Source organism: Stegodyphus dumicola, chromosome 2 (assembly GCF_044657685.1).
Source record: "Stegodyphus dumicola isolate Sdum_Otavi_A_Nest chromosome 2, ASM4465768v1".
Lineage (NCBI taxonomy): Eukaryota > Metazoa > Arthropoda > Arachnida > Araneae > Eresidae > Stegodyphus > Stegodyphus dumicola.
In genome coordinates this window covers 275,805,392-275,824,909 of record NC_140769.1, presented here as the reverse complement: position 1 = coordinate 275,824,909, position 19,518 = coordinate 275,805,392, and the positions used below count along the sequence as shown (strand labels likewise).

The 19,518-nt window shown below is 30.1% G+C and overlaps 1 protein-coding gene across 3 annotated transcripts in view; it reads left to right on the top strand.

Moving 5' to 3' along the window:
- The window catches only part of Dora (zinc finger SWIM domain-containing dorado), a 159,700-nt gene that overhangs the window by 25,685 nt on the left and 114,497 nt on the right, over positions 1–19,518 (top strand). The window contains exon 3 of one of the 3 annotated variants that reach the window (XM_035358941.2): positions 11,074–11,175. The exons of 1 other annotated variant lie outside the window; for it this stretch is intronic. In XM_035358941.2, coding sequence (XP_035214832.1) covers positions 11,074–11,175 — 102 coding nt within the window. Of the gene's footprint in view, positions 1–11,073; positions 11,188–19,518 lie in introns of all 3 variants that reach the window. One more of the 3 variants, XM_035358940.2, reaches the window with a different exon arrangement.

Below are 19,518 nucleotides of genomic sequence, written 5' to 3'. Positions count from 1 at the left end.
TGAAATTCTGATATTCTGATATTGATTCTGAAAGATTAACTGAAAGACATTTTCCAAAACTTTGTTCAGAAGAGACTGATAAGAAAATGAGACGACGATGCTTCGTTTGTTCACATTCCCGGAAAAATCCTCCAAAACGGCAAATGAGTTATTACGAGTGCAAGGAATGTAACGTAGGACTGTGTGTAGATCCCTGTTTTCAAATTTTTCATACGAAAAGAGAATTTTAAGTAATATATTTAGATTTCAGATGTATAATGTTAAAATTCATAAAATGGTGAGTAATTAAAATAAAATGTGTAAAATATGCATTTAAACAAGAAATAAGGTAATTAAAGTATATATATATAAATATTTATAAAGCATAAGCCGTTTAAATACTCTATAGAGCATTATTAAACAATGCGTTGATACTTTGGAAATTTCATAGATTTAGGCTTAGTAGCAAAAAAGCCCCCGGCCCTGGAGAGACGCTCGCGTAAGACACTGCCGGCCTCAGCGATAAGTGCGCGTTTTCGCTACCCGGCTCGAAGGGGATAATAGTAAATATCTATCTAAGATTGATGTTTTAATTTAGATGAAAGGTTAATTTCATATAATATTTTTTTATTATTATAATTTATATCAAATCGGCTAAACATGACTGAATGGAAGCATAAGAGTAAATAACTATTTCAGATCATTATTATAATTTATATAAAAATTGCTAAACAGAACTGAATGGATGTATGCATCGCTATTTTGCTACCGAGTTATCGCTAAAGCATAATTTCATCTTGTTGGTTGTTCAAACATAATTTTCTATAATGAACGATGCCTTTTTCTTTGAAAAAATTCTCGGTAAAGTGCAGAATCCCACACTTTTTTGTTTGCCGCTTTTTATAAGGGTAAAGACAATTGTATTTTTGTCAATTTTCTTTTACTTTTTAAGTGAAAATAGTTCTATGTGTACATAGATAAAGTCAAGGTTGTGCACAGTGCCATTTTTATGAAATTCTGGGATTTTTTTTGAAGTGAAAATAGGTCGATGTGTGCATGGATACCGAGTATGTTCAATTTTTAAAAACGCATCAAGCAGTGGATGATTCTGCACTTTAACCAAAATTCTATTGCAGACATTTCATCAAGGGCAATTCCCAAATTGTTAAATCCATAGGATATTGAAAAAAGTTTTAAAAATTAAACTAGTATTTCAATGGCATCTTAAGAAATATAGAACTATATAAACTTACGCAGTCTGAAATCAACGCATATGCTAGATTTGGCACGCTGTTAAATGGGCACATTTGCTAGATTTGGCACTTTTGCGCATGCATTTTCGCTGCAATTTTTTTACGGTCCTCAAAACGGAATAGTACCAAATAAAGATATTAGAATTTTGAATGTGTTGATGTAATTAACTAAAACATTTTTTTTTTGATGGGAAAAGGTTTGAGGAAATTCAGTGTACTAATTGAAAAACTTATTAATTTTCACAGATCCATGTTAAGTCAAAATTATGATTAAATGTCCAGCAGTGATGTTATTGAAATGTTTTCATTTCTCTTTTCTGAACATAACATGGTACTTATGTATTATCCTGTTGACTGTGAAACTATCACCAGGTAACAAGATTTAGAGCCAGTTAATGGATAAGCATGATGTAACAGCAGATTTATAACATCTGCGCTTTCCTTTGATGTAACCTGTAGAGCTATAGTTAAGATTTTTAGTGCCCAGGGACAACTGAATATCTCACACGCCTCCTGTTTGCCAAGAGTTGAAAGCATTTCATTCTAAAAATTTGTAACATCAGTGTGGCATCCACTGGATGCTGTGCCTACGAAGAAATGTCCCCCCCTTAGCTACATCCCTGATAACCTGTTTGATTCTCGATAAGCCATCTTTTATTTCTATGAACAAGGATATAAGTTGAGTGATATTGCTGTATTTTTTTTTTTTTTCTTTGCAATTGAAAAAATTATTAAAATTTGGCACCTACCTTTATATAAAAGCAATGGATTATTTTCAAAGTTCCAATATCCTATCATCAAAGAAAGAGCGTAGTAATGATAAAACATGTTCAGTTGAATATGGATGACGAAACATTAAGGGATTGGAACAATTGCTTGCAGAAAGTCTGTATTCATAATGTTCTAAACAAAACTTTCAGTAAAATTGGGCTTAACAAAATATAAGAAGTCGACAAGAGACTTTTTTGAGGAAGATTAATGCAGCTTTAGCAGGATTTGTGTCAACATTCATTGTTTAATGGTAGCCAACTTTTGTGGTCAACAAGAAAATATGTTAGTACCCATTAATTTTTCTTGATGAGAAATTTCAATGCATTTTCAGTTTGTCTGACATTTGTTAAGCCACATTGATAAGTTATGATATAAGTTCCATAAGAAGTGTATTTTTTTAATATAAGCATTTATGAAAATATTTTCTATAATGTAACTTTTATATGTGAAAGCTTCATGAATATAAATGCAAGATAATAAAAAGAGTAATGTTTTTATCTTTATTTAAGTCTAGCATTTGCAACAGACAAATTAAATGTTCAAGTTTTATCCAGTTTAATTTTAAGATAAATGCTTAACATGTTGACTGCCCAACATGAGATAACTCGTATTAGCGGTCTTCTTCAGGATGCCCTATACGAGTTATCTCGTACTTTTTTGACTTGCCACTTTTGCGGCGCTACAAGTTTCTTACTCACTTAGTGAGTAGATTTAGCTGTACCGAGGCGAAGTCGAAGCATGTCTGCACGAATCAATTCATAGTGGGCTTCTGCGAAGAACTTTGTCTAACAAAAGCCGACTACGAGATAATTTGTAGGACCCTTTCTTCTTCTTTTTTTTTTTTTTAAAAAAAAAAGTTAACCTTTTAAAGATTGTTAATCATAATTAGTATTTTTAATAATATAATATGATTAAATTGATTTGGCTTCTCGGACCAGAATCGGAAAAGTGCCGTGGCAGTTAACGTGTTAATTCAAGTGTGGTAAATTTATGACAGTAAGAAGGAAATCAAATTGCAGAAGCACTGATTGCACTGTAGTTTCTCACTGATATCTTTTCAGTTTGATATAAGACTGGTAACTGCAAAATAGAGTTTATTTTGTTTCAGTAAACAATTTTTTTGTAAAGTATACACAAAAATAAAAGGAAAAATTTTTTTTGTGAAGTATACACAAAACTAGTTTAATATTCTGTATTAAACATCCTATTTCACAGTATTTACAAACAATTTCCTGTATATGGCGCAGTATATTTTTCACTGTAAGCACATACCTCATTGAAAATTTTTGTAGGTTTTTTTCCTAAAATCCTATGTACACAGTACCCAATCGCAAAGTGATATTAACAACAAGTTTGACTTTGGTTTCACAAAAATTATTCACAAAACTTCTTCATTTGGTGAATTTAATTTCCTTGAACCTTCTTACAGTTCCCCAAATTTTTAGTCTTTAGATAATGACATTAATTTCAATCCAATTCTTTCAATGATTTCAAAATTCTAATATCTTAGCTTTCTTATTCATTACTGTTTTTCCCAAGAGACCATGCTAGCATATTTCCATTTTATTCCAGCTATTGCTTTCCATGTAAAACTGTTTTGCTTCTCCAATAGCTGCAATTTATTATATTTTTTTTGCTTCTGGCAGATGCTTAATTGCCCTTGAAATTGATTTCAAAATCTTCACCAACATAAAGTTATGTTTTTGTCTAATTTTAAAATCTGTTCTCTGCCTAGCATTAAACAAAGACAAAATTTTCCATATGCCTTCTTGAATGACCTTTGTCAGGTAAGTATTGATAAATTTTACTAAGACATTATTGCATGTTTTTGTTTAAATATTTGTGTTGTTAGCTAAATGTCTTATAGACTAAATGGACTTATTGGCTAAATGTCTAGTTGGCTAACTGCTCATGTCGGCTAAATGTCCTGTCAGCTAAGTATCATGGATACCCAAAGGATATGAATTTTTCTTGTACACTGTGGAAAACTAGTTATATGGTGTGATAGTTGTCCAAGTTGTTATGGTAATTTTGCTGAAAAGTGCTGCTTCACAATTTTTGCTGTTATTTAGCATCGTTTCATGTTTTTTAGTTGATGTATTTTCTTTTCTTCTATTTAAATATGTTATTTTTTTTAATTCTTAATAAGAGAATTTTTTATATATTTTTATTTCTATTCAATAGCATTATAATATTTTTCTTTTGTAACACAGAATTATGGAAATATATATAAATTAATTAAATATTTCATAATATCTTTTCCTTACATGTTTAATTTTGTATGTGTGTGAGAGTGAACGTATATCGTAGAAAACTCCATACATCTGAAATAATTGGCATCATTTGGCTTAATTTTCATGATCTTGTTCGGTTTAAAAAAACTTTGAGTCTGAGACCAGGTCCATATTGTGTATGCTTGATATATCATGAAGCCTCTATACCAATGATATCTTGCCTCTGTATCATGGAGCTGAAACTTATGTAATGGGATACATCGAAATTGTAAGTTTTGAACGTTTCAGAATGCACTTTCAAAATTTGTTTTTTAGCTTCCTTTTGGAGATCATCATGAGTATTGATGTGATCTAACTGAATCTCTGCATTTAACAGAACTGTAATTTTGACTTGACGGAGTAGAACATTTTGTTTAGGTATAGAATGAGCTTTCTTGTTTTCCACATTTACGATTAATTAATATGCAAAGAACTTACTTAATTTGCGATATAGTTATAAATTTTTTCTCTGGGTATATAAAATTCATTTTTGTTGATTTCTTCAGATCATTTGAAATGTCCACGAAGATGTGCATCCTTAATTTATATCGGATTGCATTGATTCTGGAACAACAAGTGATTCGTTACTGTCTACAGATTTATCAAGTACATTGGCTTTAACACAATAGTTGTCATAAGGTTTAACTTTTAAGACTTTTTTGGTAGTTTGAATGTGATCATCTTGCTCTTGAGTACTTTATATTTTCAAAACGAGCCTATCTTGACAGGGGAATCTGCTCAATGCATCAGTATGTTTCATTTGTATTCCCATTCTGTGTTCTATTTCATAGTCAGAATCTTCTAACATCCATGGCCAGCATGCTATTTTTGTATTTAAGTCCTTGTTCGTGGTCATTTTGAAAGCATTGCAGTCAGTAATGATTTTGAAATGTTTTCTCCGGATACTGGCATCAATGTGTATTTCAGTATTGCTCTGCTAATTATAGAGGCTAAATATGGGCTTTTCACATAAATGTTTTTGGAAGATTAAAAAATATGTTTCGAAAGCTTTTCTGACATTGTCACCAAATGGAAATCATTGTTTGTTTTTAAAAGGCTCAGTTAATTTTTGAGCAACTGTGGAAAACTTTGGAATAAACCTATGAAAATATCTGGCAAGACTAAGAAAACTTTGTCAGTCTTTGTGACTTTTGGGTTCAGGGTAATAAATAACAGCAGCTGTTTTAAGAGGAGATGAGAACATTTTACCATTTTCGATGACATGACCATGGCATTCAAATTTGTGACTTAAAAGTTTAGATTTCTTAAAATTAATTTCAAGTCCATAGTCAGAAGCAGTTGAAAAAATGGATTTTAAGTGCTTAATAACTTAATCTTTAGTGGAAATTATGATATCATTTAAATAGAGTAAAACATGATCTTGCAAGATTAGATACTTGAAACTGAATTTACAAATCTTTGAAGAAAGTGAGGTACAGATATTGATAGATTCATGTAAAAACTGGTACTGTCCATTTTATGAGATAAACAAAGTGTAATGACAGCTATTTTTATTAACACTAACATGGGAGAAAGCATATTTTAAATTGACGGTAGTAAACATACAAGCATCTTGCAGTTAATTAAGTAAATCTTCTATTAACAGTAATGGATACCAATCTTTAACTATCTTTTTTGTTTAATTTATGGTAGTCTGCACATACTCTAGGGCTACTATCTTTCTTTTTTACTACTTCAACTTGCCTAGAATTATTTGGAAGAACGTGGTTCAGTTATTTTGTCAACTAACCAAGTTTGTACTTCCTTATCTACTATGAAAGAACTATGAAATTTAGTTTTTTATCTTTGTCTTGAATAGTCAGCTCAGTACTCGTAATTTTGGATTTAAGAGGTATGTAATCAGAGACAAGATTTTCAATAATCACAACTTGTTCTTCTGTAGCACCTATTTCTAATTTGAATGTGTGATTAAAGGAAATGTTATTGATGTACTCATCTTCCAGATCAGTTTGTTGCACAACATGTTTAGAAATATGAATGTCATTTTTGTTTATGTTAACTTCACCTTGTCTAAGGATTTCCATGTCCGTTATAGCATTGAATTGTACTATATTACTGTCAGCAACATAAATATTAGTCAGAAATACTTCCGTATCTATTAAAATATTGTTTGTAAAATAAACTATTGGTTTAATTTTGCCATTACTAAAACCAGTCAACATACTAAGAAAACATTTAAAAAATGATTTCCTATTTGTTTTAATCATTGCTACTTATAACTGTAGTTTCATTTCTGGTATCAGCAGAGCTATGAGTGGCATATCATTAATTTGGATTACTTTATGAATGAGTTTGGTGTGTTAAATTTCATTGCTATGACAGTATTCTTTCTTTCAGCTGTTGCAGTGTGTTTTGCTTCTGAGTTTTTTTTAAACACAGATGAAAAATTTATGACCCTGCAATGAATATCAGATAAAATTTAGATAAATGACCATATCCATTACAATAATGACATTTGTATGTTTAATGATTATTTGAATTTGTTGAGAAACTTTTCTGCCACGTAGAGCTAAAAATGCTGTTTCTCGATGTTCAGTCTCACATTTTGAAAAAGAAGGTTCGGACCAGTAACATCACATTTTGAATTTGTGTTTCATTTAAAATCTTGAAACAAGATTTCCTAGCAATAAATTTAGGACAATTAAATTCAAAATTGGACCATAGTATTTTGAATCTTCTTGGACTGAATATAAATTTTGTATAGCAGTGTCAAGCTCATCAAATACCTCTCAAAGCTGGAACATTAGAAGAATTTTTAACCCTTTACAAGTTTAAAATTTTACTCATAAAAGTATCTTTGCAACCAAAACAACCTGTATGTAATGTTACACAGTTGTCATAATTTTTGCCAGTTAACACAAAACCAGATGCTACATTTAATGCTTCTCCAATCAAGTATGTTTTTATGTAGGGAAATTATTCAATCTTTGAAAGTGAATCATTTCATTTGGTAGTGCTTTCAAATGAATTCAAAAAATCATTCCAATATTTGGGTCTCCGGAATACGGTTTGATTATTTACTTAAGAAGTTTAATTGATGAGAGTATATTTAAGCTGTCAAGTTCTGAGCATTTTTCAGGTGTTGATGAGTTAATGAAATTTTATTTGAGTTTCAATAGATGTAGATATAGTTTGTTCCTTCTCAGTTAAGTTTACATCAATCAAATGTTCAGTTTGATTATCTAAGTATTTTAATTTATTCATTTTTTTAATTGAAACTTCTGGATGTTCCTATAAGATATCATATTTAATATTTTCATTTTTTACCACAGCGTCAGTTCTTGAAATTAGTGTAGTATTGCTGGTTCATTCAACAATTCGATTTTAATTTTTTAATTTTTGAAAATTTTCTTCGCAAGCTATGTTTTTTATGCCTTGAGCATTGCATTCAAAGTAAAAGGTATAAAGGTATAAAATGCTTACTTGTGATCCTCTTGAAAGTTTTACAATATTGTTAATCCATAATCATTAATAGGAATGCTATTCTAAGCACAAGAAATTCAAATATGAATTACATGGGGCAGGAACTTTTATAATTCTTATACCAAAATTACAGGAAAAACATCACTAATACACATCGAGTTATTACTAAGCTATTATTTTACTTTATTGATTATTTTACTTACATAAAATTAAAAGTGATTAAGAAAAAAAAAAGGGGGGGGGGCGAATAATTGTCACAATATTACGTATCTGCTGTTCTCATCGTCATACTTACTCATCTGCATAGTCATCTAGATGCACATTATAATTACATCATTCAGTTACAGTTGCGTGGCCATTTTTCCACATGTGTATGTAGTTATTTAAGTTTTAATTAAAAGATGAAGAATCCTCCATCCCATGTACATCATTCTTTGATTTTAGTAGTTTTGTTTTGATCTATTTCATAATATTGTGCATTAGCCTCAAAAGTAAAACTTAGAGTCTGGTATTTGAAAGTAGTGTTTTCTGCTTTTAGAGTAGCACTTTAAGCAAATACTTAAAATGGAACAAAAAATTATAAATAAATGAGCATATCTAGATCTTTCTGTAACACAAGTTATTAAAAATGTAGATGAATATTTAGAAAAAGAAATACAAGAAGAGTTAGAAAATTGTTTGGAATTGTTAAATTGCAAGGAAACAGAAAGATGAAAATAAACAGTATTTCATTGAAAATGACTGAGAATTAGAGTCAGATATAAAAATTTTTGTGGAATATAATGATAAAATAATAATAACAAAGTCAAAAATCAGTTGTTATTTAAAGATGTTTAATATTCAAAGTGTCAAAAATCTGCTGTTCAGACAGATGAATGCTAATTCATAAAATTGATGAAGACTAACAATTGGATGAATTTTTGGAATTAATTAAAAGTTACAATTCATGATAATGTTATGTTTTTAAAAATTAGAAAATTCATGTATTTGAAATCATATTTAGGTGGAAATGTAACATCAGCTATTGAATGTCTATCAGTTTTAGAGTTGAATTATGATTTCCCCATAGGTATTCTTGAAAACAGATTCAGTTCAAAACGATCGTAAACATACATGTCTCTAAGCTCTTAAATTTAAATTGTGTTCAAAGCTAAAATGAAGGGACAAATTCTGAAAACTTTTTTATACAATTAATATTCAAATCAGTAAATGTAAAACCAGAAACTGGTTTTAGCACTAAAATGAAACCAGAAACGTACTCCGACATGTTAACATTACAACACGTTTCATTGCAAAATTAAGAAAATCTAGCGATATTTAAGGAACTCTAATAAGAGTTACAAGAAGCAGAAAATTTTCAGATAAGATTTAAATAATAAGACAAGCAAAGGAAGTTTTTTGCCGAAGAGTAGAAATCTCCAAAAGAAGGTAATTCAGTTGAAAAAATATTTGCTTTGAAGAGTTTTTTCCCATATATTGATGAAAAGGGAATCACAAGATTGAGAGAAAGACTGGAATTTTCTGTTTTCTCACTGTATAATAAGCAATGGTTGTCCTACCCAAAAATTCCAGATTGACAGTGCTAATTGTATGCAAAAAGGATCGAAAGATAATGCATGTAGGAACTGTTGTGATTTTAGCCAAAATTAAAAATTTGTTTCTGGGTCCCTAAGTACACCATGATGGTAAAATGTTGCTTGATTTGCCAGAAATATTTAGCCTAACCAGATGATGGCACCTTTACCTAAAGACATAATATGTTGGTATATTGGTATTTTATATGAATATCAATAATCTCATTGAGGTAAACTTATTCTTAGTATATCACAAGTATAGATCTCAGTAATTTGGATTACATTTTAAGCCTTAAAATTAAAGACAAATATTTTCATGAAAAATGTATTCAAGATGGTATTTAAAATTTTTTTATGTAATTTTGTATTTGGTCTGAATGACATTTTCTCTATAAAACTTGTTTAGAAAGTTTATATGCAATTAATATTATAAGAAGAATCTTAAAATTACATATTTTTATTATATATCAACAGATATTTTATTAACATAACATTGTTTATGGCCCATTAAGACTGAAATTTATCTTTGCAAAATAGAAGATGGATTGCTGCTGACATGTAGCATTCAGTATGCATATGCATCAGCACAGTTATCAAAAAGATTGAATATTCCCATAAGGAATCCAAAATGTCCATATATGTTCATTCATTGTCTCTGTGTTGTTGATCAACAGCCAAGTTCATTTATGTTATCCAAAATCTGTGATGCCACTTTCTGGAAAGTGTCATATATGGCATTCATAGTTTATTAAACAATGGGTCTGGCCTGTAGACATTTTGATGAAATCTCTGAATGCATTTACTAGAAGAGTAAGATTTTGTCTTTTTAGAGACTGAGTAAGTGTAGACAGTCTGGTTCTTGTCTACTATAGCAATTTGGGAAAACTTTCAGAACATATTGAATGAAAATTATGCAAAGAGAGCTGTTGCTCCATTATAATGCAAACAAACGGTTCACAGGATTATCGAAGGGCATGATAAATTAGTATATTAAGCATCTGAGAAAATTAAAGTAGTGTAATAAAACCAGTAAAAAATGTGGACTAAATGTTAAACAACAGTGAATGGTGATACATAGCTGCATGATATTCATACATCTGAAGTGCAAGATTATTTCTAATGCTCATCTGCTGTATGCCTGCATATTTGGGTTGCAATGCAAATATGTTTGGGCAGTGTCATGGGCTGCTTCTTTTGACAGCATAGTCTGTTGGCTTATGAACAATTTTCAGGTGTGCTTGGATAATCAGAAAATACCAAAGATTATAAATAATGATTAAGTAAATTATTCATTATGTGATGAATATTTAATTTATGTTCCTATCTAAATGGCTTGGAAATAATGTGCAACACCAAAACTTACACATTCATGCTTTGTAAATTATTTTATACATGTCTAAGATCTGTACTTTATTTAGATATTGACATTTTCCATATAAAATGGGATTATTTCTTCGTGTAATTTTATGTAATATCTTATCATTTCATATAAACTTTTGGATTATATTATTTTCTTTTCTTTGTCTCATTACTAGCAGCTTTCCTCCTCTTTAGTATCATAAAAATAATCTTTTAAGTATGAGAACATATTCTCAAAATATTGTAAATTTGTTATATTGATTGTTATGTCAGAGGAAAGAAATAATAATGTTAATGTATTTTCTAGTAATGTAGGAGTATTCTCCTTAAAACACGAAGCATCATTTACCACACAATTACTGCTATTATTTATTTTAATAATCTGTATAATATTTATTATATGTGTGTCATGTCTGGTAGATATTCCTCCTGGTTCAAACAGTCTTCATAGAACATCTGAAGACTACAATTCTGCTCTTCAAACTGCAAGTCTTGCTCAGATGTCTCAGTCTACTGCTACTGGTCAGTCTATGTGTAATGCCACTTTTCTGGCTTATTTATATACTCTGTTTTCTGTTGTCGGTGTATAAACTTTATTTTCTTCATTATTTGTGTTTGCATTTCTGCTTTGTGTCATGCTCCTTTCTCTAACCCTTGCTTTTTTGCATGCTTAATTCGAAATCTTATGAAAATTTGAAATATTCTTTCGATTTTTTTCTTAATCAGATTTATTTTCATTTAATGGTTGTTTTATTTTTAAGATGAAAGTAAATTATAATTAAATATGATATCTAAACATATTATAATTAGAAATATTATTGTATAATAATTATTGCTTAATAATCTAATTTTTTAAATGTTCATAAAAAGCAAAATATGTTTAATGTATTCGATTTTTTTAAAATTCTTCATAAAATTGGAATGCAACAGATTTAAATGCTGATTACTTAATTTTGTCTTTTAAAACTGTTTTTTTTAAAATTAGAACAGCTCTGAAATAACTATCCATCACTGTATACAGTACAGAGTCCGAAATCTGGATGTCCATTATCCCCAGAGTAATCTAAAATCTGGACCTCAAAACCACCAACAACGTTTTCCTCATAGGCTGCTCTGAAATAACTATCCACCAGTATACAGTACAGAGTCCGAAATCCGGATGTCCATTATCCCCAGAGTAATCTAAAATCCGGACCTCAAAACCACCACCAATGTTTTCCTCGTAGGCTTTAAGCATGCGCATTTGATTTCCCCTTCAGCACATAATAAAACATCTGGAGAGTCCGGATTCTTAATTTCACTTCGATACTAAATAAAATACCTTGTTATTGAAGAAACAATCATTTTAGCGTAAATTTGTACGATCAGTAATTTGGCTCCGTTGCTGCATGCATCGTAGATCTGATGCCAACTCATTATTTATTATGCTTTCCTTTCATCGCCGCATGTTTATCAAGACAGGACAACTCAACTAATGACTCGCAGATTTAAGTTAAATGCGCTAAAATATGTTGACAAGGAAAAATTTAACAAAAATTTCTTTCCATATGCTAAAAATAGGTTTTGTTGATGATATTCATAGACCCAAAGATTACAGTTAGGGCTATTTGAATTAAGAATAACTGATTTGTTATTCACATAAACCCAGAACCAGCGCCAGGACTCTTAATTCGGCACAAGGTTGCAGAATTTAGGACCTACAGAGACTGCATCAAGCAGTATGTAGCGCGGCCCTCAATAAGGCTTAAGTATACAGTGTCTCACAAAAGTGATGGGACACTTGTGCTTTACAAAAGGAAACTGTCATAAAATAAATTAAAAAAACATTTTTTGTGGGTGTGTTTCATACTTAAATTTAGTAACAATTATTACATAACACACATTTTTCTCAAAATATTAAAATATTAATTTAATAAAAATACAATTGTTTAGAACGAAGCAAAAAATGGCTCACATAAGTAATGGGACACCATTAGATACTACTACGTACTACAATAAAAATATTTCTGGGGTTTTTATTTTTACTCAAAAGCAATTGGAAATAATTTATAAAATCGTCTGCAGTATTTCTCTCCAGTTTGTTTTGAAATTTTTGTGTTTTTTAGCTCTGTGCAGCCATGAATGCTAAACGAAAAGAAACTTTGTCTGAAATTCCAAAATTAGTTATTAATTTACATATTGAACGTGGAAAATCTATTAGAGAAACTGCTGAAACAGTTCACTTGAGTTATTCAAGAGTCTTCAATATCATTAAATGATATAAAAAGAATCATATGATTCAGGATAAAAAAAGACCTGGCCGACCATCAAAGCTATCCAATGGAATAAACCGAATTATCATTCGAAATATTAAAAAAAATCCAAGAATGAGTGCTTCTAAAGTTGCTGCTGATTTACAAGCATTATATGGAGTAATTGTTAATCCTGAGACTATTATTAGAAGAGTAATTCGATATGCTGGATATAACGGTAAAGCAGCCAGGAAAGAATTCTTCGTAAGTGAAAAGAATAGAAAACTCAGACTGGCTTTCGAGAAATCCAGCATAAATAAGAATTCTGATTACTAGAATGACGTTATATTTCCTGATGAGAGTAAATTTAATATATTTGGTTCTGACGGTAGAATCTTGGTGTGGAGAAAACCCAGGGAAGAATTTCGCAAACAGAACTTGGTGCCAACAGTAACACATGGTGGAGGAGGAGTTATGGTATGGGGGTGTATGTGGTCCCCCGGAGTTGGTAATCTTGTTTTTATTGACAGTATAATGGATCAGTACAAATATATTGACATTTTAAATCAAAATTTGAAATCTTCAGCATGAAAATTGAACCTTCATAACGATTTTAAATTCTGCCAGGACAATGACGCCAAGCACACTGCTTTGAACGTTAGACTCTGGCTGCTGTAAAACTGTCCTGAAATAATAAAAACATCACCACAATTTTCAGACTTAAATCCCATAAAAAATAATTGGCAAGAATTGGAGTCAAGAATTTGCAAACACACTATTTCTTCAAAACAACAATTACAATCTGTGCTTCAAGAAGAATGGGGTAAAATCACTCCAGAAATCACAAAAAAATTAGTCGAATCCATCCCAAGAAGATTAAATCATGTTTTAAAAGTAAAAGGAAATCCAACAAAATATTAAAACCTTTTAAAAAGTAAAATTTTTTGATAAGTATTTAATTTAAAGTAAATGTCCCATCACTTACGTGAGCAATTTTTTGCTCCGTTCTAAACAATTGTATTTTTATTCAATTAATATTTTAATATTTTGAGAAAATGTATGTTGTGTAATAATTGTTACTAAACTTAAGTATGAAACACACCCACAAACATTTTTTACATGTTATTTTAATTTATTTTACTACAGTTTCCTTTTGTAAAGCACAAGTGTCCCATCTTTTTTGTGAGACATTGTATGTGAGAATTTATTTATTCAGAACTCTGATAAGCCTTTAGCATGTGCAAGAAATAGACATAAGTATAATAAATAATTAAACTAATACAATTCAAGCTTAATTGTCTCAGTGCACAATAAAAGCAAGATAAAATTTAACGAACACCTTTTCGTTAGTCGCCAAGCTCATGATACATAGCCAAGTATGTATAGTGAACAATAGCTAAATTTGATGATGATAGTCGCGATTCTTATGTATTGTATTCTGGTGTCTGAAATTATGTTTTGCTTCTGATTTTCAGTTGCAAATAGCTAAATTTGATGATGATAGCCGCGACTCTTATGTATTGCATTCTGGTGTTTGAAATTATGTTTTGCTTCTGATTTTCAGTTGCACTCCTGCAAATCCGATTTGCAATATATTTCTCCTGTTTTTCTCTTATACATAGAGCTTCTCACAAGTGTTTTTTTTTTTAATTTGGCATAATATTTCATTATTTTCACCCAGAAATGTGATTGTTGGCATCTGAAATCATTTGGTTTTGATTACCCATTAAAAAAAGGGTAGTTGGGTATTATCTCATGGACCGTGAAAGTTAGACACCAAACCTTAAATGTTGGTGAACTCACTAAAGTTGCACCAGTCGTTCCTGCAGAACTCTAAAGGAACTTAACCTCTTTTTTTTTTTTTTTTTAATAAACTATAAGTTAGAATTAAACATAATTCAATTACATTATAATTGATTAATAATTAAATTACTATGTAATTGCAAATATAAGTAACTCAATAACAGTATAATTAAGTATGTTGTGACTGAATTACTTGTAATTACAATTTGAAATCCTTCATTTGCAATGTAATTATAAATCAGACAGTAAAAGTGTATTTGTATTACAAAATGTACAATTACAATGTAATTGTAATTGCAGTTAATTGATTTACAATATAATTGCAATTAATTAATTTTGAATGTAATTGGAGATACAATTAATTCAACTACAATGTAACATAAATTGTACAATTACAGTATGATTATAATTGCAGATCATTCAATTACAACATAATTGTAATTGCATTATTTATAATTACAGCTACAAAAAATTACAGCCACAGTTATAATCATACTGTGTGTACTTTAACTAGAATTACGATGTAATTACAGTTAAATTTATGAGGGTCAGTCAAAAAGTTAGTTGCACTGCTTAAAAAAACAAAACAGGATAGAAATTTTACTATAACTCTATTGTTATCATAAGGTTCCATTCAAAATCTGCTTTTCAGCGTAATTACCTCCAATATTTAAGCATTTGTCGAGGCGTGGGACAAGTTTTTCGATGCCTTCTGCAAAGATGACCATTCTTGGGATGCAGCTTTCACCTCGTGATCCGAGTAGTATTGTTACTTTGAAAGTTCTGCTTTTATGGGACCAAAAACATGGAAGTTGCATGGTGCGAGGTCTGGACTATAAGGAGGGTGATCCAGCACACTTCCTACCTAAACGTTTTCAGAAGTTTGCACGTTTGTTTTGTTGCATGCAGTCTTGCCTTGTTCTGCAGGTGCACAGTGCCTTTTGACAATTTACCTGGCCATCGATTTTTAAGTGATTATCGCAATCATTTTAATGTTTCACAGTAAGAAGATGCACTAATTGTGGCACCCTTCACAAGATTTTCAGAGGAACTTGATTCAGCATGAACTCTGTAGCCACCAAACCTTCTCTATCGAAAAACAGCATTAACATCACCTTTCTCGCAGATGGAACAGTTCGACACTTTTTTGAGTCGAGGAAGTGGAATGTTTCCTCTCAAGGGAGCTTTGTTTAGTTTCAGGTGACAAGTGATGAATTCAGGACTAATCTCCAGTCACAAACTCATTTACTTCCTTTTGATTACTTCTTTGCAGAAATTTCGCCACACTTTTTTTCCCTTTATGTTCCTCCATCAGTAGATGAGGCACCCATGAGCACAAGCTTTATGAAATTGAAGTTCATTGGCAACAATTTTATGCAAACTTCCAGGAGAAATAACCAGTTAATTAGAGATTTTATCTATTGTTATGTTATCTATGTTATTGTATTTACTATGTTTGCAATAATGTATGCATTCAGCGTCGTATCTGTATGCCCATTCTCAAACGTTTTGCACCACTTTGTGATAGCTTGACGTGACATTGCATTTTCACCATAAATTTCTTGCAGCTGCAGATAAATTTCAAAGCAATTACACCTACAAAAAACCAATCAATTTCAATGCCACTTGCAGCTGTCAAGACATTGTTTACGACTGATTATTAGACAAACAAAAATTGCCTCATAAAAGCCGCTATGTCACATGATACAGCTAAATCTTTGAAGTGTTGCCAGACAGTTTCATCAAAATAGCCTTGACGGTAATTTTTACGAAGGGGTGTAACTAACTTTCTGACTGACCTAAGTATTAGTACTTTCAGTTTATTAAACATTGACGGAAGTGCATTATATTTATTTATGATATAAAAAATAGTCCAGGAAACCAAATTTGCAGACGCAATCGTACCTCAGAAATTGATGAACGAGATGAATGGAAATAATTTAGAAGTAGCATTTGAGAAGTGTGGGAAATATAGTCTCAATTAGACATCCATGTGCCCTCATGGAAAACAGTTTCTCAAATTATTGTCATTTGGCAAAGCATAAGATCTTTAATTTAGCTTTAAAATTTAAGCTATCTTTTATCGACTGAACAAAGTTGGTAATTCATTGTAGTTACTTTATGGTTAAAATTAACCAAAAATTTTTGCGTGCGTGTGGGTTCGTTATGAATTGAATGCACAAGTCTGATGAAAAATGAATAAAATTTATTATTATCAAAACAAATAAAACAAAATGCTTAAATTTCCTCAGATATTCGCAAAATGTCTCAATATCTCACAGTAGTTATCTTTTAAACTACTAAAAACGTTCAACAGAACTAATTCAAAATAGAGATACTTTAATGTTTACGCATGCACATAAAGTGTTTACCCGTGTGCACTTCCAATAGTATAGTAAAGAAAGTGACAAAGAGGTTATTGAAAATAAAAAAAATTCGATTGACAAGTTAGTCGGTATTCTCGACACAATTGTAGGACTTAAACAGTGGAACTTTGTAACTGAACAAGAAATTATGTCTGTTTATAGAATTAAAGAGAAAGTATTAGCACAAAAAAAAAAAAAAAAAAAAAAAAACGAAGCAACTTAAACAACTTACATTGAAAGAAATGTTTAATAAAGTAAACAAATAAATATTAAGCTTTTTTTTTGTAAATTTTGATACCCTTTAGATCATAATTGCTCTTTATTTCATAAATTACGGTTTCATGTTTTTAATTGTATAATTTCTGCATGCCATCTTACCAGATTTAAATTGATGATCTATAATCCAGAAAAACCCCTAATCTGAAATCACTGAAGTCCTGACGAGTCCGGATTACGGACTTTGTACTGTAATGGTAGATCAGTTCAGGTTCAAATTCCGGCAAACAATCAGAATGTTTGGTTATCTTTGTGGCTTTTGCTTCTGTGAATAGAGATTGATTTCCCTTAGAAAGTCTTGCACTAAGACATCCTTAACCTTAATTGCTATGCTGCATTCAGTTAAGCAAACAATTAATTCATACATTTGTTTAACACAAGTATAACTGCACATGCAAAAAAAGGGGACAGTTCTATATCTCTCGTTCTACTGGGCCGATTAATGAAATTCAACTTGCGTTTTTCATGTCTCGAAAGTGTGACTTTGGATATGTGTTAGACTAATATATAGCATTATTCTAATATAGGTATTTTGACGCAAAATCGAACTTTTTCTGAAATGACATGCCAATTTTTTCCCATGTTTCGATTCTATGACAAATTATGCCAAATTGCCAAGTTTTGTAAAAATTGCACGAGTAGTTTTAAAAAATTAGTTCTAAAAATTAATCGAATTTGATATATATATTTATTAATATCTCTTTTTTTTATTAAACTTATTTGATACTTCCTTTCATATTTCAAAATTTAGGTTCATTAAAAAAAAGCCTGTTTTTCCTGATTTATTTTTAAAATTTGTATTTTTAAATAATTTTTATAAATTTTTCAAAAAAAAATTTTGAATTAAACCTAATAAAGTTTTGTTATGATTTTAAAGTAGATATATTTCTAAGCATACTTGCAAAAAATTAGTTTTTTATTCAAAATTTCTTAAGATATAAGTGAATTTACATTTTCATGCGTAGTTTTAAAAAATTAGCTCTACAAATTAATCGAATTTGATATATATATATTTATTAATATCTCTTTTTTATTAAACTTAATTGATACTCCCTTTCATATTTCAAAGTTTAGGAGCCCTAGTGTGCTTTGCCAAAATTAAATACACCAACACCATTCAAAGTTTAGGTTCATTCCCCCCCCCCAAAAAAAAATTGCCTTTTTTTCCTGATTTATTTTCAAAATTTGTATTTTTATAAATTTTTTGAAAAAAATTTTGAATTATACCTATAAAAGTTTTGCTATCATCTTAAAGTAGACATATTTCTAAGCATACTTGCAAAAAATTAGAGTTTTTTTGTTCAAAATTTCCTAAGATATAAATGAATTTACATTTTCATGCGCTTTGAAATTTGGCATATTTATTATAAGCGATAATAACGAATATGTGGTTTACGCGCTTTGTTAAAAATTATTTGAAAGTATGAACGATGACTTTTTTACGCTCATGGACAATGAAGAAAAAGGAAAGGAAAATAGGTTGCTATAAATTAAGAAGTTCACCAAGTGAATTATTCTTGGCGCACGCCAAGATAAATTTTTAAATTTCTTACCAAAAATTACAAAATTTAATATCTAGCCATAATTTGAGTTGTAGAATCGAAATATGGAAAAATATTTGTATGTTACTTCAAAAAAGGTCATATTTTATGTCAGAATACCTATGTTAGAAAAGTGATACATAAAACTCTAATGTATATCCTAAGTCACACTTTTGAGACATGGAAAACACAGTTTGAACTTTGTCAATCGGCCCAGTAGAATGGGAGATATAGAACCCTTTTTTTTTGCATAGTGTACTTGTAATCATTTTTATCTGAAAATGCCATTTTTCGGCTGGCAGCTGTATCTTCAGACATTTCTTAATAATATTATGCATGTTTATTTCTATCTGAAACTATGGAGAGTAGTTTGGCGAGATTCATCATCTTCTAAAAAATGTGTTTTTAAGTATTTTTCTAAAATAAGATCTATATTTAATAAAGGTCTATTTCATAGTTAATATCATTATTGCAAGTTAGACCTTATGCAGAATCATTTGGGATAGAAATTAATGCCATCTTTCTGCTGCCAGGTGTTATCTTCATGCACTTCTTCATAATCTTATACTCGTTTATTTTTACCTGAAGCTATAGAAAATAGTTTGGGCAGTTGTATCCACTAGTAAAAAATATTATTTTTTTAACTAT